Raw genomic sequence first — 27,896 nt, 5'->3', positions numbered from 1 at the left:
ATCAAGTTAGTTTTATAATTCAAATATTCTAATCTTTGCTCTTCTCGGCTATTTATGTATCTTAAAACCTCCAAATAAAAGTGCTGATCTATTTCTAGTCTGTCTATAATCTTTTATTTTGTATATTTTGAGGCTATATTGTTAGCAACGTACATATCCACAATCGTAAGATCATGTATGTTACTAATATATGTCATCCTTTGCCCTGATGACATGTTCATCTTATAATTGTTTTGCTAATATTAAAATTGCCACCATGGCTTTTGTTCAATTTGCCTGACATATCTTTTTCCACCTCTTAAATGTTCAATCATCAGTACATCTTTGCTTTAAATATACATTTTATATATGTTGCTACATCTTTTAAAACCCAACCTAGAGGACTGCGTGAGGCAGGGAATTTCAATGGCTCTGGCGAACCTGGGTGGATGACATAGATGGGCAGACTCTCCCCTGAGCTAGTAGTGCAGCTGGAAGTACAGGGGTTTCAAGGTGGAGAGACTGCAAAAAAAATTCATAGTGGGTGTTAATTTATTCCAATCCAAAGGAGTTATGCCCTGGGAGTTAGGCCTAATCCTAAAAGGCTTAATATACGTTCTGAAAGAGATGAGGTGTTCAGTGTGTGGCCAGCTGTGCCTTATATCAAAAAGGAATATTCACAGGCTGGGGAAAAGTTTCAGTCCTAGAGGGGGTCCCAAGACAGACAACCTTCCTATAACCATAGGGAAGGGAACGACAAAGGAGAGAGCCTTCAGCACGGCATGACTGAGTATCCATATGCTCACTCTGGTCTCCATTCCTTGCTATTACCCAATAGCTCAAGGGATTAAATGCTTTTTTAAAAGACTGGCTCCCTTCCACGGAACTGGCAGGCAGGGGGATAATACAGATGACTCCACTGAGATATAGTTACGTCAGAGACATACGCCTGCAAAATAACGAGAAAATACTCAGAACAGACGAGGACAGACTGGCTACTATAGAACAAAAAGACCCATAAGAAAAAATCAGGCCTGTTAGAGTGAGGGAGGCAAAACTTACTTTGAAGCATGGGGGAGAGCAGGACAGGAATCCAGATGTGCAAACCCTTATGCAATTCTAGTACATACATTCTGGAAGGACTGAGAGGAAGCTACTCATGTTTCCCTGATCTGAAGATTCTGTATCTCACTTTTAAAGTTTAAGCAAGTCTGTGGTAAATATTGTAGAGAAGAGAATTAGACATGGTTCCTAAAATATAAAGTGCATTCAAAGCAAGGGAGACACCTTCAGGTGTCAGACCACCTGGGACATTTTCAATACAGAGCTTTAAGGGGTGGATGTGTGTGTGTGTGTGTGTGTGTGTGTGTGTGTGTGTGTACATACATACACACGCATATGATAGCAGACTTCCACCACAAGCCACAATTTCAAGGAAGTTCCTTCTTTTTCTAGCTCTAGTGAGTAAATATTGATGTGAAATCCTTTTGGGGAAAAGGGATGGACAGTCATCTCTTTAATCCTTCTCACAACCCCGAGGCAGATGTTACGGTCTCCAGTTTACAGGTAAGTCTGGCTGCAGGTTCCTTCCTGTTGCTTCATGAAGGAGGCAGGAAGGAATGATGGGCATGTGCTGCTCTGTCTTTGAACTGAAAGGTAGAAATTAAGCTGCTGGCTTCAGAACCAACAGACACACAAACACATCCGGTGACACCTTTTACATGAATGACGATGGTTTCTATTCCTGTTTCTAACCTGATTCTTCTTTTGGGATTTGTTCTTCATGAAATGTTAGGCTCATTAATGAGGACTCAGAAAGCCAAGAGCCCCATATCCTACAGCAGAACCCAGCGTGACTCTCTGTGAAACTGCTAGTAAATTATTCAGTTTTGCTTGAAGCCATTGAATAACTGGGACCAATTTGAAAGCTAATGTCTCAAAAAAAAAAATTACCCAGTCGATCCACATGGGATTCCTGTTTACCCTGAGAACTGTTAAACTCAAGTCCACAGTCAGTTGGCATTTGGGCCCCTCCAGGAGGTGGCTCATGTCAAAGTTGTATTCCTTTTAAACGTCCATTTTCAGCCTGCTTTCACCAAGCCCATCTAGTAACTGCCTTCTGAAAACCCAGTTCAAATCCCCTAGGCCTCCTGATGGACAATGAAGAGGAAAACAGGAGGTGAAAATAAGACCCAGAGGCACCTAAAGGATCTGTTATACAATGTGTGGTGTGGTGTGGTTGGTGTGGTGTGGTGTGAGCTTGTCAAGTAAAGCCTCAAGAGGCAGGCCTGTATGCACGTTCTGTGAGCTGAACACACAGACAAGGAGGAAGGGAATGGCTATTGAGCACCTAAAATGTACTAGGCATGCTATTGATACCATTGTAATTAGCTAGTTATTAATAATAAGAAAGGAGCAAAGGGAAGACCAGACATTACAGGCATGTCATTTGGGCAGCTTCACCAGGAAGCTGACATTTCACACTCCCCAGGGGAACCACGGGTCCATTCCCTGCATATCACTGGGGGAAGGAACTGGAGCGAGGGGAAGATGGGTGCATGCACAGTGAGTCAGGGTGACGTCAGGAACGTGCTTGCTGCCAGTCAAACCTGGGAACAGAGATCATCCATCAGCCAGAGCGGGTGGGCCCATTACAAGCCCATGAAAATTTGGGAACACATAATCCCCAAACGAAAGAGTTCGTTCACACCTGGGCAGGAAAGGTTTCTGTAGACTGGGAGAGTGGAGTAGAGGAAGTCAGTATGAAGAGGTAGTAGATCTTAATGATGAAGAGCATGAACTCGGAAACCAGACTGGCTGGGTTTAAGTCCCATCTCCTGTTTTACTGCAAAATAACCCAATGTGGTGTGCACGTGAGTGTCTGGGTGTGCGAGGCAGTCGAGATGGATGAGCAGGAGTGGCGCTAGGTGGGGGTTGCTGAAGCAGGTCAGTGGGTACATGCCGGATACTGTATTATGCTATTTTTGTGTATGTTGCTGAATGAAACCAACAAGCCCTGAGGCTCCTAAGAGAACCAAATAAAGGGGATGGAAATAGAAATCTAAGAGGAACTTTATGCGATCAGCTTTGCATTTGACAATCATTTTAATAACTCTCTTTCCAGGACCACGGACACTTGAGTGAGGGCAAGGTGGCACGGTGTCTCCCACTAGGAGGCCCAAGAGCCCCGTCAGCCCTGCCAGGCCCGGGATCTCTGAGTATCAGCTGGAGTCCTTCCTTTCAACAGCTGCTTTGTCTCCCTGAGACTCACTCCGAGAGGCCCCACGTTCTCAGGAACAGCCTGGCCATCAGTGAGCGCATCGTGCAGCCTCCGAGATTAGAAATTAGAACAGCTCTTCTCGCGTCCCCCCCCCTCCCCCCCCCCCCGCCCCCATCTCTCTGTAATCAACAATGACAGGAGAACAGGCCCTCGGCAGAGTCCGGGAAATCTAACTTCCAAAAAGGGGCTGCTCCATCAGGAATCAGGACAGAGCTACCCATGTCTTCAGGATACAACACAGACCCCGCTGCCAGCATAGCCAAGTGCATCAGACCCTCAGTGGCCCACCCAACAGTTTGCATCCTTTCAGACAGAACAGAGCCCAACCTGACCTTCCCCTCCAGGACCACCTCTTCCTCGCTGTTTGCTATGTGCTGTAAAAAGCACCATTCCAATTAGAACTCTTATTTTGCTGAGACAGAGCAATTAACACACCCTTGCTGCCCTCTCCAGATTCTCTGTCTTAAAATGATGTGGTCAAAAAGCACAATTTTCCTGGAAGTGATTCACAGCAGGGAGTGGGGGTGGGGTGGGGGAGAAAGCCTCAGAGGACGTGTGCAGGGGAACGGGGCCAAGGCCCAGGGCGAGAGCCCCAGGGACAGACAGCGCCTCTGGCAAAACCAGATACACATCCAGTGGTTAAAGGCTATCATCTCCTTTATTCGAAAAATAAATATTTCACTTTTGAGTCGACATCTTTAAAATCACATTAAGCACAGAGAAGAAATACAGTCCCTTTGGAAATTGTGGACACATGTCGGAAAAGAGTCATGTTTGAAACAATGGGGGTGGGGTGAGCACTGATTCCAACTCATTCATGATCCCGACGCCCCTCCTCTCACCAGGGGGAGCTGCACGTGGGTTTTAGGAGAGAGAAAGAAACACACACACACACACACACACACACACACACACACACACACACCGCTTTGAAGTCTGAAAGGCACATGAAGTGGACCATAAGGTGTATGGCACATTCACTGATAAAACGCTCCCTATTCCCTCCCAAGAAAAGTGGAAAAACTTTAATCAAGTCAAAGAGCAGAGAAGACAGGTGCTCCTGCTCAGATCTCAGCATCGGGAAAATCTCTGCCGACGCCAGCCATGTTTCCGCGGCTCTCCCCCGCCTCCGGCTCACTCGGTGACGGTGGGGCGGGTGGCCACGTACACGAACACCACAATCAGGAGCACGACCACGGCCAGCGTGGGCAGCACCACCGTGGTGATCTGCTGCCGGGCCTCCTGCATGGCCTGCTTCCGCTCCTTCTTGTCCTTGGACGTCTCCTTCTTGGGCTTCCCTTTGAGCTGCCGCATCTTTCCCGGGGGATGCTGGGCGGGCGTGTCCAGAGAGGGTTTTGAAGAGAGGGCCACACTCCTCCGGTCAAGGCACAGAACCTCCTGCAGAGAGAACAATGATCAAGAACAAATGGAGCGAAAGGAAAGAGAAATCATAAAGTTAAAGGCAAACGCTAAGCTGGGGAAAATATCTGCGACTTATAAGGAGTTAAGAACAGCAGAGGTCGGCCTCAGCCCCCCCTAAGTGTGGGCGGGCGGGGAGCTGGACATACCAGGGTAACACCGCCATCGAATGGGTCACAGCTGTGCTGAGATAGCGCCTCTCAGCCCCACTGGCGGCTGGGCAAGGCCCTGAGTTCCCTAGAAACACAATCGCTGCCAAAGCACTCACCTCACTGCCTTCATTCCCCGGAGGGGGGCACCATTCTCCTTTCCGAGGCTCTAACTGCTTAGTCTGCTGTGCTAGATTCCAGTCTCCCCAGCCAAGCTCCAGGATCAAACCGCAGGCAACCTGCAGACTTCAGGCCCGTGGCTGACCGCCTGCCCGGTGCCTGATCTCAGGCCAGGGCAGCCTCCCTGGGACTGAAGAGGGTTTGGGGGCACCAGCTTCCCCCATCTTCTGTTGGCTCCTTTACCACCCACACCAGCCTTCCAGAGTGGAATCTGGGTCAGCCAATGAACGGAGACGGCGAAGCCTGTGGTCCTGCCACCCACCTAACCTAGGGTTCTCAGCTCAGGGTTCGCGTAAGTTCTGTGGCCCGGGGAGGGTGCTCGGGTGGTGAAGTAGTGCAGACAGGGGTCTGGGGAGGAATAAAACCCAGGATAACTACAGAGCAACAGGTCTATACAAGTCTGACTCTTAGCTTTAAAAAGCAACAGAGTGCTGGCCCAGCCCATGTGGCTCAGTGGTTGAACATCACCCTATGAACCAGGAGGTCACGGTTCGATTCCCTGTCAGGGCACATGCCTGGATTGCAGGCTCGATCCCCAGTAGGGGGCATGCAAGAGGCAGCCAATCAAATGATTCTCTCATCATTGATGTTTCTCTCCCTCTCCCTTTTTCTCTCTGAAATCAATTAGAGGAAAAATAAATTATATATATATAGATAGATGTGTGTGTGTGTGTGTGTGTGTGTACTGAGTGGCCCAACTCACACCATAGGCCACGAGGATGCCACAGGTTGTAGCACCACCTGGACACTGGACACTGGAGCCGCAGGCACTGAGGCCACTGCCTCTACCCTTGGAAACTTGACGCAGCGGCTGTCACTGCCTCCAGGATGAATTCTGCAGCATCACCAGCTCCCATGCACATCTGACCAGCGGAGCCGAGGCCCAGCTGCCCCCAGCCCAGCCTTCCAACCTCCATCGTAGGTGGAGTGTTTTCTAATCACAAAGAAGGAGTGGGCGTTGGATATGGGGCAGAAAAATGAAGACAAATGTCCGTCTACTCTCCCGGGAGACTAGCATGGAGTTAGGAGCTCTCAGAGGCAGAAGAGCAGTGTTTGCCACCACGCCTCTAACAACGAGGCTTTTGTAACAGGATGCTGTGTGCCCAGTTTGCACTACCAAGGGCAGCAGGGGGCCTGTCCCACCGATGAGGAAGATGACATTGACATCTGAGTGACTGTGGGAGGAGGAAGACAGAGTTGGGAAAGGTCTCACACGATACCTTCTTGTGGCGCCAGTGGACCTCTGTATCGTCCAATGAAAAGAGCCCAGGCTAAAGTGATGAATCCGCTTTTACAAATGGGAAATCCATAGCCTTGCCACTGTCACAAAGTGAGGGAGTGGCGAGGTCAAAGGTCAAACACACATCTGCCTGACCCCCAAGCCTAAATAGTCCCATCCTTCTGTGCCAGCTGCACATACCTTCCCAGCCCTTTACCCACTGTGGGGCCACGTCGTTGCTCACCAGCCCCCAGCAGAGAGGAAGGCAAGGATAAGGCTCACACGGCACAGCCTGGCTTCTTTCCTGCCAAACAGCCCAGGCAGGTTGGAGAGACCCTAGATGAGTCCCAGCTTCCCAACCGCAGCCGCCATCTGGTCAGCCCACTGCCTCTGGGTCCCTAACCAGGGAAACGGAGGACGTCACAGACAGCTGAGTTCTAAGGAAACTCCACCTGTTCTGCCCCCTCCCCCATCAACACTCATGGCAACTAGTCAGCCCTAGACATTCCAAATGGTCCCCAGTATGGGGGGCAGGGGGCAGGGAGGCAGAGAGAAATTGAGGGAACACATCCTTTCTGATACAACTTTTGTTAAAGTCATAATTTTTCTCCAATTATAGCTTTCCAGTCTTTTTTTCTATATATGTGTACATACATATGTGTATGTGTATGTATATATACCGATATATACATATATATATATATATGTGTGTGTGTGTGTGTGTGTGTGTGTGTGTGTGTGTATACACACACACACACACACATGCACACATTAAATTCTTGGTATATTTTTCTCAAATTTAGAGACTATAATGGGATGGGTCCTATTAGGGAAACAACAGGAGCAGAGGTCAGAACAGGGTGTGAAATCAGGGTTGCGCCTCAGCTCTGCTGGGTCTAGCTGTATGACCTTGGATAAGGCACTTAATCTCTCATGTCCTGACTTTCCTCCTCTGCAAAATGGAGTGAGAAAACCAGCTTGTGGAGTAACTGAAAAAATTATAAAACACATATGATCTGAAGCATCTAGTAACCTCTGTGGACCAGGCCACACCAGATGCTCCATAAATGGGACACGGATGGTGCCGATGGGTACCAGGCTTATCAGAGGGATCACTGCGTAAGTTATATAAATGCCTAACCACTCTGCTGTGAACCTAAAACTAATACAATATTGTATGTCCATGGTAATTTTTTTTAAATTCTGAGTTTTTAAAATAATAACTAAATAAGTGGCACATAGTAACTTGCTATCCAGGAAGATGTGTCCAGTGGAGAAGCACCACATGACCCACAGATAATGAAATCCCCCCGTGTTGCCTCCTTTCCCGGGGCAGGTTCACCAGTCTGCTGCTGGGCAGGTTTGTTCACATGTCCGATGGGAGAAGAAGGTGGGTTCCAGCTATGGAGGAAAGGTCCAGGACTGCACATCCCACCCAGCTCCCATATCCCAGACCTGCCAACCCAGCACTGCCCGGCAGCCACCAGCCACAAGCCACAGGTGGCATTTATATTGTGGCCACTGTCCAAACTGAGCTCTTTTGCAGTGTGAAGACTTAGTACAAAAAAGAAAAAGAATGTAAAATATCTCGTTATATTTTTTATACTGATTACATGTTGAAAAAATATTTGGGGTATGTAGTGGGGGAGATTAAAACATATTGTTAAATTATTTTCACCTGTTTTACTGTGTGTTTTTTCCCATAGGGAAGCTGAGGCACACTAAAGTCTAGGTGACTTCTGAAGTCACCAGGTTAGCACATAATGGAGCTGAGATGAAAATCTCATTCCAAAACCTGTTCCACCCCTTTTTTTAAATGGGCATATGTCTCATGGAGACCCTGTTTTCACGTCTTTTGGGTATGTACCCAAAAGAGAAATTGCTAGTTGATCCTAATTTTTAAAATTCCCATTCCTCTCCCCCCTCCCCTTTGGTATCTGTCAACTTGTTCTCCGTATCTATGGGTCTGTTCCTGTTTTGTTTATTCATTTTTTAAATTTATTTAGATTCCACATATAAGTGAGATCATATGGTATTTGTCTCTCTCTGACTTATTTCACTTAGCATGATACCCTCTAGGTCCATCCACGTGGCTGCAAACGGTAAGATTTCATTTTTTTATTGCTGAGTAATATCCCGTTGTATATACGTACCATATTTCTTCATCCATTCATCTACTGATAGGCACTTAGGTTGTTTCCATATCTTGGCTATTACTAGTAATGCTGCAATAAACCCAGGGCTGCATATATCTTTTTAAATTAAAGGCAAGTTATCTTACATACAAACTGTAGAGTTATAGTAGAAATTCTATAGTAGAGTAGAAAAAGTTATAGTAAAATATTATAAAGTAGCTAGCTACCACTTATAAATGCTCATTTCACTCTAAATACAGAATAACAGTTTTGCAAGATCGTTATTTTTACCCACATTTTACATGAAGAAACTAAGATTCAGAAAAGTATGGTGACTTGCCTGTGATCAAAGACTAGTAGGAAAGCAGCACAGTTTCAACCCCGGTGTAAAGTCATAATAAGCACTCATCTAGTATTTAAGCAATGAACAGAATGAGGATTTGAACTCAGACCAAATTCCAAAGCCCAGCATTCCTCTTTGTGTGACCCCACTGTACCTCCCAGTCACCCCACAAGTAAGAACAGCAGCTATCACTTCCGGATGGCTCACTACCTGTCAGGCTACCGCCCCAAAGCCCTTCCAAACACGCAAACCTGACCATGGCCTTCATCCCATTTTGCAGACCAGGAGACTGAGGCTCAGAGAAGGCCCTAGGTGACAAGTCAGCAGTGCAGCTGGGATTTAAATCTAGTTCAGAAACTCCTCCTCCCACACCACACAGCTGCCTCCAGAAGCCGACAGACACCAACACATCCCCTGGAAATGACAGGACTAAGAATTAAGAGTCTATGCCTGGTTCTAGCCCATCAGCTCCGGAATCTGCAGACACAGGAAAAGTGCGTGAGAGGGAGCCCAGGCCCTCCTGAGCTGGCCTCCCTTAGCAGCACGCAAAGCCTGGTCCTTACACCCACACCCCTGCCCGGGTTCCTGGAAGGTTTCCTTGCATGCCCTCCCCGGGCTGTGCATCAGCCCTGGGTTTATTATTTATTTTTATTGTTTTTTTTTTTAAGAATAGTTTACTGATTTTTTTTTTTTTAGAGAAAGGGAGGAGGAGAGATAGAGAGAAACATCTATCGTCTGCCTCCTACAGGTCCCCTACTGGAGATCGAGTCTGCAACCCAGGCATGTGCCCCTGACCGAGAATCGAACTGGCAACCTCCTGATGCATGGGAGGATGTCCAACCAACTGAGCCACCTGGCCAGGGCACTTTAGCCCTGGATTTAAAGATGCCCCACATCCTGCTTGACTTCCCAGGTGGGCCAGGCTACTCGAAAGGCCCCAGGAGGTCACAGGCTGTTGAAGGGGTGCCCGCCGAGCACAGTGTGACCTGGCCTGGTGACGATGTTAAGCAGCTGTGGACTGTGTCACAGTTGCACCCCCACCTCCCCGCACAATCAAAGCAAGTACAGACACCAGGCGCAGGTGGCAGCTCCCCCCAGAAGACCACCCCCAGGGATGGAGGACGGAGGCTGCCCACGGATTCTCCCTGCCATCCTCTCCCAAAGTGCCACAGCTCGCCTGCCTTCAGAAAAGGCAGCTGAAGGTGCTCCAAGGGAAGAGGCATTTTTCTCGTACTTCCAAATCAGGAACTCAAAGGAATAAACACCACACAAGAACGTCTATGTGGGAGGGTCTCTCCCTTCTCTTCTCGTAGCTGCACCATCATAGCGTGAGCGTAGTAAGGGCTGGACTGCTCCACGCTCCGTGCGAGGAGCCTGGGAAGCTGCCCTGGGTTCAGGGAAACATAAACCGTGTGCTTGAGAGAGAGCAGCGGCTCTGCGTTTCATCAAGTGTGCTGGCTTCACTGTATGTCCCCGGTATGTGGCCATCATGGGCCTGTGATCACTTCACTCCAGTCTGCCGCAGAGACGGGGGTGGGGGCGGGCAGGCTGCCAGGAGAATTGTGCAAGACGGGACTCCTGACACCCGCTAAGCACCTGCTGATAACATGAGCGCCTTCCCCAGGAACACAGACATGAACAAACAATGACAGCCACGCGCAGGCCAGCTCCGGGGCCGCCCCCTGCTGACCAGCCTCAGAGGTGGGGGGCGGGGGCTCACGAACTGACAGCTAGTGGGGGGATCAGAGCTACAGACAGACAGAAGCCGAGGGACACCAACACACATGCACTTACTTCTCTCACCACGGGCAGAAGGAAGGAGAAAATGGGTAATTTCGTGTCAGCAGAACCAGCTACTCCTAAGTAAAAAACCCGAGAACATGAAAGAACCTTTGGGTAGGTTGCTAATTACACATCAAAAGCGAAGGTTCTCAATAAGTTAGATCGAATTGCTTCGGCACACTGGGGTTTATAAAGTGCTTCCCGTGCATTCGTTTCATCTTCACAGCAACCCTGCTTATTATGTGCTGTTGTCCTTATTTAACAGGAAAAAGGAGAATACTGAGCAATTAAGCTCCTGTCGGGGCTCCAATCCCCGTCCTGGCACTTCTAGGATCTGGGCCCTGAGCAAGTAACTCAACCTCTCAGACCTTCGAAGACTCTGTCTGTACAAATACCTATCCTTCAAATACTTTTTCAGCGTCTATGTCAGGGAACATGCTGGGGATGCAGCCATGAGCAAGACAGGCAAGAGGTTGCCTCCGTGCAGTTTACAGGGAATGGGGGAAGACGGACAGCTGACCAATGAATAGAATATGTGTCAGATGACGCTGTGTGCTGCGGAGAAAGTAAAGGGGGGCGCTTCCAGAGGCTGTAAGTTTAGAGCAATCAATCAAGAAAGGCTTCGTGAGAAAGTGACACCGCACCAGAGACGCGAAGGAAGTGACAGGTGCCGATTCCTAGGAAGATCTTCCAGGAGGGCGGGGCATGTGCAAAGGCCCTAAAGCAGCCCCCCAACTCCAGCCCCAGCACAACTGAGAGGCAGCACTGGAGAGGGCAGAGGGCAGCCTTTAGAAGTAAAGACAGTGGGAGCAGGCGGAGGGCAAGATGGTGGCCACCAGAGGGCTCTGCTCGTATCTAAAACTGAACACTGTCAAGACTATACACAGCAGAGGGGCAAGGCTGAGGCCAGAAATCAGAGAAGATGCTAATGAATGACTCAGGTGACACTTGGTAGCTTGTGTTGGGCAGGGGCAGGTATGGTGAAACACGGTCAGAGACTGAGTGCACGCTGAAGGCAGAGTCAGCCTGAGTTACCAGCAGGCTGGAACTGGAGTGTGAAAAAGGAAAGCAGACTAAGGCTCTATGTGTGGAAGCCTGGAGGTGCCATTCAGGGAGCCAGGGAAGATGCAAGGGGGCGGGGTGGGGAGCATGGACACGTCAGGTGTGAGATCCTATTGGACGTCCTGAGCTGAGCAGCCAACACTGAGCAGGCAGTTGGAAGAATGAGTTGGTTCAGGGAGATGGCTGGGCTGCAGGCAGGAATGCCTCGAGGCCGGTAAGTGAGTGCAGACAGAGAAAGGGGCTGAGCACAAAGCCCTGGTGCAATCTGACGTTTAGATCTGGGGAAGCGAAGAGGAGTCAGGAAAAGAGGCTAAAAAGATGTGACCGGAAGAAGGAGCTGCCCATTGGACACGGCCACGTGCGGGTGATGGGTGACTTGAGAGAACAGCTTGGTGGAGAGGAGGGAGGGGAAGATGTGAGTAGGTCTTAGAGTGGGAAGGAGCAGAGAGAATGGAGACCACAAGAAGGCACCTCCTCTCAAGACAGGACTCGGAGGCTGAGAGTCTACGTGGAAATCCCAGTTCTGCCATCTATCAGCCCTGTGACCTTGGGCAAGTTACTTCATCTTTCTGTGCCTCAGATTTCTCATCTGAGAAATGGGGACAATAATCACACCTAGTGAAATGATACATGAGAATAACGCCTGGTACATGTGAAATACTGTGTTAGTTGCCATCATCGCCCATCACCATCACCATTAGTCACGCATCACTTCATGATGGGAATATGTTCTGAGAAATGTGTCCTTGTGTGAGCACCATACAGCGCACTTACACACCTAGATGGTGTAGCCCACTACACACCTAGGCTCTATGGCAGTGATGGCGAACCTTTTGAGCTCGGCGTGTCAGCATTTTGAAAAACCCTAACTTAACTCTGGTGCCGTGTCACATATAGAAATTTTTCGATATTTGCAACCATAGTAAAACAAAGACATATTTTTGATATTTATTTTATATATTTAAATGCCATTTAACAAAGAAAAATCAACCAAAAAAATGAGTTTGCGTGTCACCTCTGACACGCATGTCATAGGCTCGCCATCACTACTCTACGGTGTAGCCCACTGCTCCTAGGCTACAGCCCTGTGCAGCATGTTACTGTGCTGAACACTGTAAGCAACTGCAATGCATTGCACAGCGTTACCAAGGCTATGACATCACCAGGCAACATAAATTTTTCAGCTCCATTATAATATATGGGACCACCGTTGTACATGTGGTCCGTCACTGATTAAAACATTATTGGGTAATGCATCACACTATTATAAAAATAGGCTCAGATATAGAACGTGAGGACAAGTGTTTCGTGTGTTTGGGCAGTTACAGAATGTGTGCATTGGAGGAGGGAAAATGGACCAGGAGAAGGAACTGATGGGGAAAGAAGCACCAGCTGGGACTGGCCCTGCACTGGGGCCCAACATGGAGGCAGGAGTTTGTGCAAGTTCTCAGAGGTTCGCAGGGAAATGGGAAGAGTGTCATCAACTAAGGATGCAGATGGAGGGAGGAGGAGTCTAAGAGAGAGAAGCTATTAAACAGCTGTCCAGGAGGGGAGAACAAATCCATTAGAGGATGACTGTGTCACCCCAGCAGTAACCCCAGGACCACAGCCCACCTGTGGTCAGAGATACAGATCTCACAGGGAGGTGAGGCAGGTGCAGGTGCAGGGCTGGGGGCTGGGGATGTCGGATTTAACTAGTGCAGGGGTTCCGTCAAGCCCGGATGACAAAGTGAAAGAAACACAATGTGAGGATTGCATGAAAGTGCCTGGCACAGGACCGGGGCTCTGAAGCCCAGCTGTTGTCCCCAGAGATTAAGTGTCCCGTCCCAGGAATCCCCTCCCCCCACAGCCACCTTCCCATCCCAACACACACAGGGACTTCAGGATCTGAAAACTCTGAGGGACTCTCAATTCTGCTCTTTCCGCCCCTCCCTTTTCAGTCCCAGTTACTGTCACATTTCTCAGGCCAAGATGTGACGAGATGACACCTCTCCTGCTTGTCTCGGAGAACAAAGAAGCCGTGCGAGTGCAGGCTGGTCCCCACTCCACGCTCCTTCCAAGAACCCGGGCAGAGGAGGCTCTTCCAACCTCCAGGAAACCCTGGCTTTGCAGGGGCCTGCCCTGCAATTGCACAGAGACCCGAGGTGCTCAACCACCAGCTCCTCGCACTGAAGAACGGTGGGGACGCAGACAGAGCAGGGCCTTTGATAGATCTTGTTATTTAACCCCAACAGCCCACTGCTCTTCTTCATAGAGGCGTTTCAGAGTTAAATGAATAGTGATCCAACCCCCAGCACAGCAACTTCATTTTAATTAATTGACCTGAAGCAAGTTCAACCATGGAAAGGACAAAGACGACGACTAAACCGAAATGAAGCACTTGAAATTCCTGTGAGAGGGTCCAAAACAGTGGCTTTTTAAATAGTTATAATGCACAGATAAAGTTAACAGCAGCACACACCACACAAACCGAAACCCAGGTTTTACAAAGGTAATATGCAAGCTGATGATGTGCAACACTCTGATCATCTTTTCTATTTTGTTTTATTTCGCTAGGAAAAAAATTGCCAGTTGCAATCGACTAAAAGAGATTTCACCATCAGTTGATGGGCTGTGACCTGCAGTTGATAATTACTGGGTTAAGAAGACTTACACCCATGAAGGGCTACTAAATGGTTAAGTCATGTTCCCAGAAAAAAAAAACTGTAGAAACACTCAGTCACAAGGTCTGCATACCAAAAGGAACATTAATCACATGCAGAAGAAGTGCTCGGATTAGGTGTGCTCAGAAGACAAGGTGAACAAAGGGGGCAGAAGTTACCGGGAGTAAGACTGGACTGCTTTTTGGGTAGGGAGCTCCCCATCTCTAGGAGAAACCAAGAGACTAATGAGATGCTGTAAAAGGGATTCAGGAATCAGCGGAAAAAGATGGACCCAAGACTTACTGAAGATTCTTTCCACTCTCACATCTCCTCTACCTTGATGAATAACCAGCTGTTATGAGGATGAAATGGAAAGAATGTATTTGAACGCGCTCAGAGAAGTCACAAGCTTTTCTAAGGACTGGCATTCCTCAAATGGCAATCCTTTATCCAAACCTGTAGGTTCCTTCAAGTTCACCTGCTATTCAGTTAAGTATTTAAGACAACAGGTACTGAAAGTAAGCGTCGTTAATTTAGCACGTTGTTAACAACAGCTCAACTCTGTGACAGCTCAAGACCAAGACAGGGTTGGGTGGCGATCTAGTGAAAACATGCATACTAGGCAATTGTACGTGCTGGTTTTCTTAAGGTGATGCTTTGCTAACTTTTCCATCTCAAATATGGCAGAAGTGAGTGAACACTCATCCCTGGAGGCCAGGTCTGAAGCAGATTCACTGCAAGAATAAAATTTCATTTGCCTCCTCTTTTATCTTAAAAACGTCAAGCAATGGCACAGAACATTAGCCCTTGTTTGCTTTCCGTGTGATTGGCACCGTGACAGAGGCTGCGCGGCTCTCACTGAATGCTGACAACATGGTCCCCATGCAGCAGGCTCTGCTGCGTCACAGGCTCCCAGCTTAAAAGGCAAGAAACGAGGACCGCAAAGCAAGTGAGTGGTGGAACAGATTCAAGCCCAGAAGTCTGGTTCCAGAGCCCTGCTCTTTGCCACCAAGCTCTGTCGGATTCCCCTCTAACAAACACTCACATTTGTTTTAATATTCTCTGAGTCAGTGATGGTGAACCTTTTGAGCTCGGCGTGTCAGCATTTTGAAAAACCCTAACTTAACTCTGGTGCCGTGTCACATATAGAAATGTTTTGATATTTGCAACCATAGTAAAACAAAGACTTATATTTTTGATATTTATTTTATATATTTAAGTGCCATTTAACAAAGAAAAATCAACCAAAAAAATGAGTTCGCGTGTCAGAGGTGTCATAGGTTCGCCATCACCGCTCTAAGTGTTATTTCCCCCAAATCTCTGGGTGAAACTCGACCCTGGAGGAAGATGCGCACACTCACACCGGGGCGCTGCCTGCGTACGGTGGGCATCCCGGGAGCAGAGACCCACCGCTCTCCCAGGCCCCACCACCTGTCCTTGCTGCTGTGGCCAGGCCTGAGCTGACGGCCCCTTTGCTCCCAGACACGTGCCTCCATCCTCATGTTCTATTTGGCAGGGTCTTCATTAAAAACCAAGATATCACAAGCGGCGGCTGTTTATGGCATCTTTAAAATGAAACATTCAGCTCTAAGCCCAATTACAGCAAGTTAATTACAGAGCCTGGCGGATGGCAGACATACGGAGAAAGAGTAAGTTAATGGCTGAATCATCAAACACAAGCCACCACCTCACGCACTCAAGAACATACATCTGGGCCTTCACAAACAAGGAAGCTGGGGGCAACCCCATCGAGCGAGGGTCAGTTGCAGAAAGAGGCGGGCATGCTCACTCATCCATTCATTTATTCAACAATGCTGGGACTAGCTCATCACACAGTCATTCACGCGCCAATTCATTCATTCAGTCACCCACAGAGCGCCGACCACAGGCCAGGCACAGACGAACCTGCAGTGAATATGCAGACTGATGAACCGACGGCTCCATCAGATCAGTCACTGATTCAGCAAATATAGGACAACCGCGATGCGTGAGGACTGTCCTGGCAGTGGGGATGGAATAATGAATAACACAGAGTCCCTGCTCTGAGGGAACACACGTGCTAGCAGAGGGAGACGGGCAGAGACAAATAAATATGTCAAGGAGTGAAGTGCTGTGAAGAAACACAAAGCAGCATAAGGTGACTGTAATACAGAGAGTGTTACAAGGGACCACATCTCTGATTAGAGAGCAGTGGCCGGAAGGAAAGGCAGAAGGAAGCCTGGAGCAGACGAGGGGAAGGGGCCCTCGGCCGACGGGGACATGCTGCTCATGTCCAGCGAGTGAGAGAAGAGCAGAGGAGGCCAGGAGATCCTTCCGAAAAGGACTCTACAGTCCACCGGCGAATGTCTCAAAGCTTCCCCCATAGGCCTTGACTGCTGCCAAAATTAAAATATTGTGCAAAAAGCAGAGAGTAAACTGAGCTGCTATCAAATCCGAACTTACACAGCAGCTTATCTCTGTTCTTGCGTCTCTACAGGGTGGATTTTGGGGGAAGGGAAGGAGAAGCACCCCATCAGACAATGCACTTGGCTGCTGAAATTGAGTCTGTCACTGAGTGGTAAGTATGTGGCTTTTATTTCAATGCCACCTCTTTTTGCTGAAACTTAAGCTGGTTTTACCAAACGGAACAAACATATGGATGGTTTGGGCAAAGGGCACAGAACAAAGAAGGCTTTTGACCACTAAAGACAAGGTCGACTGATTCTGCCAGGCCCAGGGAGTCCCCAGGTCAACAATGAGCTAGGTCCCGGAAGACCACCGCTGCTGCTAAGGCAAACCCAGTCACCCAATGGCCCCTTTGAGAGGGGGTCTCCGAGCCACCTTCAACTCCGCCTTCCACCACTACACCTGCCACCCCCCGCCCCCACCTACCCACCACAGCCCCATTCTAGGGGCTGTATTCTCCCTCTGTACTAATTCCAGATTCCACATCCCACCCCACCTCCCGATGAAATAAATGCTGCAGACACACATGCACTCCGAACTCCAAGCCTGCATGCTCTCCCTGCCCTCAATGAGGTACTCAATGTCTCTCCCCACATAGCCTCCTGCCTCCAACCTCCTGATCCTCAATCTTCAGACGGAACGACTCCACTTAAACCCTCTGTGATCTTAGCCCTCTAACTAAGAAGCCTTCGGTGGCCCCCAGTGCCAACAACAGTGCAGACTTGGCCTGGCCTTCCAGGCCCCGTGTGCCAAGCCCAGCCCTGTCAAGCAGCTGGACTTCTGCATCTAGAGGTAGAACAGGTCAACGTGTGCCTATGGCCACGTCTCTTCATCTTGGCTGGCTTTATGTATTCACACCACTGAGAAAACTCCCCTGGTCCCCTCAGTCAAAATTAATTGCCCTTTTGCCCTCTTATGCCTTTAAAATAGGCCCTTCGTCTGTTCTGCCTGTTTAAAGAGTTGATCACCTTTTGCCCACCTTCCCCACTAGTATAGCCTGTTCCTCTTACTAATGTTTAAATGTTTCCCCGACGCTTCCCCCCTCCTGTATTCCCTACATCAAACTGTTCCCCAAGTCCTCCAGTCCCTTATCCTAAACATCTTCCAAACATATCCCCTCAGCCCCATCCCCGCCATCCCTACGTCAGGCCCTCATCTTAGTTCATGAGGATTCTGTAACAGCCTCCCCACCTTACCTTTCCACTTTCTTGAGCCCTAAATAGTACAAACATTTCTCCTTTTCTTAATGTTTTTTATTGGTTTTAGAGAGAGAAGAAGGGAGAGAGAGAGAGAAACATGGATCGGCTGCCTCTTGCACAACCCCTACCGGGGATAGAGCCAACAATCCAGGCACGTGCCCTGACTGGAAATTGAACTGGCAACCTTCTGGTGCATGGGATGACACTCGACCGGCCAGGCAGTACAAGCATTTCTAAATCCTTCTAAAATCACTGCCCATGAAGGCAGGGCAAAGGATACTACAACCTGTCCATTCCACACACTTTTCCTTACCAACAAAACAGAATGTGGTAACCATCGTGAAGAATCGCTGTAGAGATGGATGCAGGAGATGTGTACATTTTCTCTAGCAAAGGGGTAGAGATGACTCATTTAAACCTCATACGTGTTTAAAGTCTAGTTATTGGAACTTCTTAAGTGAAAACACATCCCTGTTGTAAATCTCTTCACACTTCCAGGTTAACAACCAACCAAACCATGCTAAACTGATCATTAGAAAGCCAAGCTAACAGTTACTGACAATTAAATATCTGGATTCTTAGCAATAAAAAATTGTCACAAATTCAAGATGGCATTAGAGCACTGTTTCCGATCCCCAGGAACCCCAAGGGCCTGTGCTCCATAGGACCCTGAAACGCACACTGCTGAGCCAGGCGAGGCAGCTGAACGCCCAGTGAAATATGGAACACGGTCATCCATACACTCCAACAGGGCAGTCATTTATCACCAATCACATTTCAGGAACTTGTAATAACATCTCTGTAATTACTGGTAGGTGGCCCGCAGTCATACCTGGAACCTGGAAGTCTGTGGGATTGTGAGTCTCACACCCATAGAAATTGATAAAAGAACTTGCATGTCTGAATCAGATCACCATTCTCCTGCCACTTGGGAGAAGCCTTAAAAGTAGAGACCGAGCCTACAGAACCCCTGCCGTAAAAGACAAATCAGATCCAGTGACGACCCAGGGGAACATTCCACAGGGGCGTTCGCTGCACCATCTGGCCCCTGCCTGCCCTCCAGCCCCCACCCCACCCCACCTTCCGTGGTGTGGTCACAGTAGCCCTCCAGGCAGCAATCTAGGCACAGCACGCTCCTGCTGACTCCCAGCCTCTGTCCGTACAGCTCTCTGAAATGCCCTGTTCTACCTCTTTCTCCCAGTCACTCCTTCCACTTAGCAAGCTCTTCATTCAAGACCTATCTCAAAGGTCACATGCCTTAGAAGCATTTCATGACTTCCCACTCCCCAAAGTGAGTGAAGTTTCATCCCTCTGCTCTATGACCAACTCCACCACAGTGCGTGCCACGCTGTATTAAGATCACCCTGCCTGGTATTCCCACTACAGTCTTGGCTTGTAACTCGTCAGAGTGACCCACCAAACCGGTAGCATAAAAAGTTTCTAATTCAAGGTCATAGAAAAGTTGTCTTACTTTGAGGCCATCAAAAATAAAGCTGAAAACTCAGTATTCCCATTCATTACCTTGAATGAAAGGCCTGAGGAGAATGGGGAGCATCACTCAACTAAGAACTTCTGTTTCAGGTGTGTATTTGTGTATACATCGCTCCACAAACACACAAAAGAATAGCTCAAGAGTAAATAAGGAAAGCAAATAGGTTTCAGGATAGGAGATGTGTGTCTAAAAAGGAAAGCTGTGTACTAATATTTAGTGTGTTTCTTATTTCCCCTGTTGAAATCGGTCTTTTCTTCTACCAGCCTGGAGCAAGTTTTATTCATGATTGCCTAAGCTAAAATACTGCACACATTTTTATATCAAAATATTTCGAGGAGAGTGCTACTTGGAAAGTCGCAAGGGTGTTATAATTTTAGTTGATTACATATTGGTTATTCACTTATTCATGATCCAAATGAAATAGTGGTCCACCTTTGTGTTGTAAGAGTTGATATTCTGGGGTTTGGAGGAAGAAATCACTCCCTGTACCATTTCCCAGGACACAACATCCATTCTAAGTATACCTTCGTGAGCAGTTATTCTACTGCATTTGAAAAATGAAAGCCATTGCTATCTGCCCAGGAAGTCAACAGTGAAAGGGAGAAAATCTTACAAGCCACTTCAGTGTGATGTCAACAGTGCTGTGGGACCTCCAGCCAGGTCTGGGCCCCAGACGGTGCCGTCTCTCCATGGGCCATGCTGGGAGTAGGGGATATGTCCAAGAGCAGGAGGTGGTCACTAACAGGGTTAACAAAGGGGGTGAAATGATGTGACAAGTACTTGTAGAGATCTCTCTGGGTCCAAAGTGCTGAACGGAATGGAGGGAAAGTGGAAGCAGGGCAGCCAGTTCAGAGGCCTCTGTGGTCACCGAGGCAATGACTCTGTCGGACTTGGGAGGTCAATGTGGAAGACAGCAGATGCATTTCAGAAGCATCCCTAGGACTTGGTGATTTGGAGGAAGAGAAAGGTGAGTGACTCCCCAGTTTCTGGCTTGAAAAAACAAGTTAACAGCTGTGCACCTTAATGAGATTGGGGGTGGGGAGGTGGTGTCTGGAAAGAGGTTGTGGTAGGAGGAACCAAGAGTAAATATTTAGACTCATTAAGCTTGAGATGTCCATGAGATATACAAGTTTTCTAACTGATATAAAAGGTATAAAAGTGCTACATACAACAGAGGTGACCTGTGGAGGGGTGGAGTCCTGGGGCCATTCTTACTGGTGGCCCTTCCTGACCTCCTCTCATGGTGTTCCAATGTCCACCTGTATGCCAGCCAAGGGGAGGTACACATGAGGAGCATATGGGACCAAACTCAACCAGGACGCGCGCAGGCCGCCTCTATGATGGCCCTCAGTAGTAATGCAGATACCAGCTTTGGGGCTAAGAAACAATAGAAACAATAACTTTTCACAGTAAAATGGTATTTGCATCACACCGAAATTGCAAATAAAAAAATGTAAGCTATTTTCTTCAATTACAAGCATCATAATAGGTTTGCTGATTTCTTGATACTGATGTTTTTAAGTAGCGCCAGTAGGTTCTTGGTATCTAGTCCTGCACCCTGATAAGTACACCATTTCAAGTACCACCCTGTTTGGGGGTTCCAAGTTAGAGTCTCCCCTAGGAAAATCTAAGGTGGCATCAGATGCAGAGGGAGGTCTCTCTCCACAAAAAGCCCAGAGAAGGCGGCCTGTTGTAGGAAAACAATGACTCACTGCAATCCCATGCTGCTCTCAGTTAATACGCCTCCTTCTGTACCAGAGCCTGTCTCCTATCATGACGAGCCTAGTTTCCAATTCCCCCATCAGAGGACAAACCAAAATGTCATCTGACAATCTGCTTTCTAATTAAACGTTGAGCCATTTTTACAAAGTCACAATTAACTAAACAATCCCACATGGCCATAGAGCAGTGAGCTGCCGCCTTGATTGATGGGACCATTTGCAATGACTGAAAGGAGAAGGGAGGGAAAGAACATCATGAGATACAGCCAGATTAAGCTGATCAAGCCTCTCTTAGCGTCTTCCCGTTCACTCATAGTGTAACACAGGGCAGCATTAACGTAAATTCATTAAGCTTCCTGCGTTTCAGTGAGCCCTACCAAAAATAAAACTTACCAGACTGTCTAGAACAGGGGTCCTCAAACTACGGCCTGCAGGCCACATTGTATTTGTTCCCGTTTTGTTATTTTACTAAAAATAAGATATGTGCAGTGTGCATAGGAATTTGTTCATAGTTTGTTTTTAAACTATAGTCCGGCCCTCCAACGGTCTGAGGGACAGTGAACTGGCCCCGTTTAAAAAGTTTGAGGACCCCTGCTCTAGAAGGTCTTGGGAGCAAGATATCCACAGACATCTACTTCCTCAAGAAAGCAGCCTGGCTGGGGTTCGGGGTGACACCAGGGTAAGACTGCATCTCCCAACAGATCCAGGCTCCCCTCCCCAAAAGGAACAGTGAGGGTGAGTAAGAGACAGGTGAGAGACAGAGTCAGGTTCTGTGACGGCAGCGGGGGCTTCCACGGAGAAGGACCAAGATGGTAAGATGGTGCAGAAGAGAGAAATACCCAACTCCATTCACACTGATGACGTGACCTCACGTAAGACACTGAGCTGCTGAGTCCGTTTCCTGCCTGAACACGAGAAGTGACCATTTGTCCTGCCTGTTGGCTAGGACTGGTGGGAAAAGATCCGATGATGTGTGTAGAAGCCCTGTAAAAAGGGAAGAACTCTACAGCTATGAGAGACAACCGCTGGTTACTGTTAGGTAGGAAAGGCTGGGACAAGTCCTCAAAGACGATGGTAACCGAGAAAACTAGTAGAATTGGTAAGGAATGTCTCTGGGATACTTAACAAGCGCAGTAAACAGTCTGAAATTAGGAAACTGCTGACACATTCGTTTATGCAAAAATGTTCGGAGCAAGGAAGTGGGTTAAAACGCAATCGTCCACTGATTAAAGCAGCTTGAAGAGCATACGGATGGATGGATGCCGGCAGATAAGAGGACCAAACCCCAACCTCGCGCAAGGCCCATTCACCACCAGCCACAGGGAGGTGAGGCAGGCGGGGAGCCAGGCTCCTGCGGTCACTGGTTTCCTGACCTGCCTGTCACCTCCCTTCCCTTCCAGCTGCTGGATTATGGCTCTGAACATGGGCTCAAATTGCCCATGAAAAAGAAAAATCAGATACAAAAGCTTTCCTCTGAGCTTCATTTCACCAATAGTCAAAACACAAAGCAAAACTAGAGAAGGTTAGCAATTTCTGATGAAAGTTCAAAGAACAGAACCAACGTGAGAACGAGTGGAGAGGTGGAGGTACAAAGGGAGCCCACACAGGAGCTGACAGTCTAGCTGGCAGGAGGCCGATTCACTGTTGACTCAATAAACGTTTATGGAGCATCTACTACGTCCCAGGCACAATTCAGGTCTGCCCCTGAGGAGCTCACTGGAAAGACACACAAACAGGCAACTATAATCAAGTTGGAAATGCCAGGATGGGAAGGTCACAGAGGAGGAGCCCCCACACTCAGCGCAGCTGTGGGAGAAGAGCCGTCAGGGGAGGAGCACAAAGAAAACTTGAGGCCCATACAATACATGTCGGTAAGACAATATTATGGGGTTCCAAAGGGGAGGAATCACTGCCAGCAGGAAGGAACCAAAGAGCCTTCATTTCCAGGGAGGTAGCATTTGAGAAAGGCCCTGAGGGATGGAGGGATGTGCCAGGCAGAGAAGAGGGGTGAAATATGACATCCAGAACCAGGCATGTCTGAGGAACGACAGGGATAGGATTCCCTCCCCACACGTGTGTTTCCCTGATAAGAGAACCTGAGTAGATATGAATTTACGTCCCCTTACCTTTTCTTCAACTTCAAGAATTGCTGTTTCAATAGTTTCAGCAAACCGATTTCCAGCAGAGGTGACTTGAGTTATTCCTGTTGAGAAATCAGAAGAAGAGGTATAATAGGTTTGGAGGGCTACCCTTCCGCACACCCTATTTTTGGGACATGCCCCAAGTCCGTGCTGAGAGGGCGATCACATGGCTCCCCTCCCTCAATTGATCGAGTTGGGGATGGACATATCACCATCAGCCGCACTGCCCCCTTCCCTCCTTTGAGAATAAAGACTTGCAAACTTAGGCACACAGTAGTGAGCCCTGATTCAGGGAAACAGACATGCCACACCACACACACACACACACACACACACACACACACACACACACTGAGCAGGACAGTGCAGCCCTGAGTCAGAGGGGCCTTCCTGCTCCAGCTCCCAGCAGGCGGTCAAGCTTTGCTCCCTACAACTCCCGACATTCCTACAACAAACCCTCTACTAACCTAAGCTGGTGCCACGGCATCTCTTTTCCCTGCAACCAAAAATCACTGATTTAAAAATAAGAGATCGAGGGTTGAGACTAGAAAAAGAAACAAAAGTAGAGGGTTAAGAAAAAAGGCTTCTGAAACAAAGCCTTGGAAAAAATAAAAGATGAGAGAGTGACCAGGGCCTCAACCTCTGTCTCATAATATCTGACAGGAAAGAAAGAGGCCCAGAGAACAGACCCAATAAATAATTCATAAAATCCCAGCAGTGTTTAATATTAAGATGGAAGCCCAGATACTGGAGAAAAGGGACTCCTAATATGGGCGTTATCCATAACAAAACAAAACAAATAAAAATTTCATTGAAAATACAAAAAGGTGAGAGATGGAAAAGTGCCCACAGTAAGCAAAGAATAATTAAGTAACTATACAATGCCCATAGTTACTAAAATAAGAAGTGTAATAACTCAGTCTTGATTCATTGTGCTGCCCTTTTTTTTTTTCTTTGTCTTAAACAATGAATATTTTATTTGCTCATGGTTTAGTAGGTCAGCAATGAGTGCTGGGCTCAGCAGGTTGGTTTTTCTTCTGCTCTTGCCTGGCTACAATCACCTGGTGATTCAACTGCGCTGGATGGTAGACCAGATGCTGGTGTCTGGTACTAGCTGTTTGTGTTGCCTTTAGAGTCTATTAGTAAATGTGAACATTTCTTCCCTGAGACCTTTAAAGATTTATCTCCTTGCTACAGGTTTCCGTTAGCACTTGAGTTAGCCAACCATGAACTAACCTTACTATCGGGCTTCAAGAATCTAGCCTCTTCGAGTCCCCTGCTGTACTGGAGTGATGATTCTGGTCAAGTTCAGGGATTAAGGTGTAAGAAAGGGAAGGGTGGGGGGCAGAGCTGGAAAGGAGAACGTTCTCCAGGGGGCCCTGAATGCCAAGTTAAGTTGGATGGACTTTATTCAAGCAGCCTGATAGTCAAGATGACTGTAGTTCAATCCCACACTCTCTTCATGATAACTACCATTCAGGAAATGTAGAAAGTTAAAATTGGACTGCAGACAGAAAATAACACCCAAACCACAGGACTAAAGCAGTCAAATGAAAATTAAGTGGACAGCAAGCAATGACCTTTACCCTTGACAGGATCCTTCGCCTGCTGCTGTTGGCTCATTAGCTGCAGCAGAGGCTTTGCAAGTTTCCCCTGGTTCCTGGGCCTTCTAAGAGGCTCCCTGGAGCATCCGCTCTCACTCGGCAGGGTACAGAACAGTGACAGGGACACCAGCTGGCCTACAGAACAGGCAGCAGGACAGCTCTCCTGTCTGCTCACCCCAGACCCGGCCCCAGGAGGCTGGTGCCACATCCCATCTATCCACTGCAAGCAGCAGAGGCACCGTACTCTAATCTCAGTCCTACCACTTCCTCTCTGGGCCTCATTCATAAAACAAAGGAGACCGGTGGTACTCCAAGGGTGGTCTGCAAACCAGTGCCACTCTCCAACTCTGCTGCTGGTTCACAAGTACAGAAACGGAGAGCCTTCAAAGCTTTTATAGCATACTAGAGGCCTGGTGCAAGAAATTTGTGCACTCTGGGGCGGGGAGAGGGCATCCCTTAGCCTAGCCTGCGCCCTCTCGCAGTCTGGGAGCCCTTGGGGGATGTCCGACTGTCGGTTTAGGCCCGCTCCCTTTGAGGAGCGGGCCTAAGCCGTCAGTCGGACATCCTTAACGCTGCCCTGGAGGCGGGAGAGGCTCCTGCCACCATCGCTGGGCTCGCCAACCGTCAGCTCGGCTTCTGGCTGAGCAGCACTCCCCCTGTGGGAGTGCACTGACCACCAGGGGGCAGCTCCTGAATTAAGCGTCTGCCCCCTGATGGTCATTGTGCATCACAGCAACCAGTCGTTCCGCCGTTCAATTGATTTGCCTATTAGCCTTTTATTATATAGGATGATGCTGCTACACAACCAAGTACACAATCAATGGAACTGTCTTATTAAATGGAGCACAGACTGGTATATGGGTTCCCTGCAGCTGCTGTAATAAATTACCGCAGACTGAGTGGTGTAAGCCAATATCAATGTAGCCTCTCACAGTTCTGGGGGCCAGAAGCCCAAAATCAAAGTGTCCACAGGGCCACAATCACTTCAGAGGCGCTGGGGAGACTCTACTCCTTGCCTTTTCCGGCATCAGGTGGCTGGTGGCCACATCACACCTCCACTTCACTGCGGTGTGAGTGTGAGAGTGTGTGTATGTGTGTGATCGCCCTCTTGTTCTCTTATAAGGACACTTATAATGGCATTTAGGCCTACCTGGATAATCCAAATTGATCTCATCTCAAAATCCTTGTCTTAATTATATTTATACACCCTCTTGCCAAATAAGAAAACATTATTTGGATACATCTTTGGGGCTACTATTTAGTCTACTACAGCTGGTTTGCTTAGTGTTGAACTCCTCTGTGGCCAGTTGTACATGGTGCACACAAACCAATTCACCATTGAGAAAAAAAACACTCCCATCTTTTACTCAGCTAGGACCCTGCTTTTCCTCTACAGCCCAGAGACGGGGCTGGGCAAGACCACGAAATGGGGCAAGAAAGGAGAGGTGGCTAACAGGTGGCAGGGGTGCAAAGAGCAGGTGGAGACTGTGCCCTCGGCCTGCCCAGGGCTGGTCCCCACCTTCTCGGACAGGCAGTGCAGAAGCTGTCCCCTCCTGACCCCTATTCCCATCCCTCACATGGCTTTAGTTGTAAAGTGATTAAATTGCTCTGTTTTCTGTTCAAATGCCTCCCTCATCCCATAAAATGCTCAGAGTTTTCCATGTTCAAGTTTGAAAACACAAAACTTTTTCATTAAAATCCTTTTGTACCCTGCTACTAACATATCCTCTCCCCCAGCACTCCTCCCTGTACTCTCAAGAACACTCAGGAAGTTTCCAGGCTTCATATAGAACAGAGACAACACTTGGAGACTTAACAAAGCAAGGACTTACTTTCTCGTTAGAAGTTGCCTTGCTGGCACGAGTAGTCCTTGCTAAAGGAACCACTGTGCTGAGTTCTTTTGCTGTTACATCTCCGCCTTAATGGGCAAACTAAGCCAAAATACCTGAGAATGTTTAAAATGATCACACTCCATACAGGTATAGCCATAGTAAAGTGGGCACTCTCATTCAACGACTGGTAGGAGTGAAACAGGCACAATCTTTCTGGAAAGCAATTTGTTATATCCTTACAAGTGGCTTAAAACTGTCCACCCATCTGATGTTGTAATTCCATCTTCAGAACTTCACTGGGGAACAATCTGAAACAGGGACAAAACCGAACCCTCAGAGCTATCCATGGCAGTGTTCTATATGAAATTAAAAAAAAAAAAAAAAAAAAAAAACAACTAAAAATAAACTTAATAGCCAAGAAAAGGAAATTAGATAAACTATGGTAGATTCATAAAGTTTTATGCTGCCGTTAAAATAACATTTTACAAAGAATTATTCATTAAAATAACAACTATATTAGTAACGGCTAATCCTTACATGGACCAGGCACTATCCTATGCTTATTAGATGCTCTGCATGTTATTAACCCCCAATCCCTATATCAGCTCAAAGAGGTAGGTATTGTTTTTATCCCCATTTTCCAGATCAGAAAATAGAGGCACCGAGAGTTAAGATGCTCACCCAAGGCCATTCTGCTGCTAAGAGACAGCACTGGGATTTGAGTCCACCGTGCCCAGCTCCAAAGTCCAAGCTCTTAACCCTACACTACACTGAATAAGAACCACAAAGACATCAGGCCCCAACTCTCGAACCTGAAAATGTTATAGGATCTGGCAGGTGTGATTAAGATAAGATTGAGAGGAAAAGATAGCCTTGATTTTCTGGGTGGGCCCTAGATGCCACCACAAGTATCCTCAGAATAGAAGCAGAGAGAGATTTCTCTCTCTCTCTCTCTCTCTCTCTCTCTCTCTCTCTCACACACACACACACACACACACACACACACATAGGCAAACACACAAGAAAGGCATGTGAACAAAGAGGCAGATATTAGAGGGATGGGCCCACATGCTGAGGAATGCCAACAGCCTCCGGAAAGTGGGAGGGGCGAGGAAAAGATTGACCCTAGAGCCCCCGGAAGGAGCACAGTCCTGCCTCCACTTGATTCAGACTTCTGGCCTTTCAGAACTCTGACAGACTAGATTTCTGTTGTTTTAAGCCACCCAGTTTGGGGAAATTTATTACAGCAGCCAGAGGAAACGAAGACGAGCC

At 47.9% G+C, this 27,896-nt stretch overlaps 1 protein-coding gene across 4 annotated transcripts in view; it reads right to left on the bottom strand.

Annotated features, from left to right (window-relative positions):
- Positions 1–3,898: 3,898 nt before the first annotated feature.
- The window catches only part of SMCO4 (single-pass membrane protein with coiled-coil domains 4), a 59,698-nt gene continuing 35,700 nt past the window's right edge, over positions 3,899–27,896 (bottom strand). For 3 of the 4 annotated variants that reach the window (XM_070426893.1, XM_070426894.1, XM_070426896.1), the window contains exons 2-3: positions 23,174–23,250; positions 3,899–4,657 (exon numbers count right to left, since the gene is read on the bottom strand). In XM_070426893.1, coding sequence (XP_070282994.1) covers positions 4,394–4,657; positions 23,174–23,250 — 341 coding nt within the window. In that variant the 3' untranslated portion in view covers positions 3,899–4,393. Of the gene's footprint in view, positions 4,658–10,498; positions 10,564–23,173; positions 23,251–27,896 lie in introns of all 4 variants that reach the window. The other variant, XM_070426897.1, reaches the window with a different exon arrangement.

This window comes from Myotis yumanensis, unplaced genomic scaffold (assembly GCF_028538775.1).
Source record: "Myotis yumanensis isolate MYYU_CA2020_CCGP unplaced genomic scaffold, mMyoYum1.0.hap1 SCAF_10, whole genome shotgun sequence".
Taxonomy (NCBI): Eukaryota; Metazoa; Chordata; class Mammalia; order Chiroptera; family Vespertilionidae; genus Myotis; species Myotis yumanensis.
The sequence above is the reverse complement of the archived record's forward strand: the minus strand, read 5'-3'. Positions and strand labels throughout refer to the sequence as shown.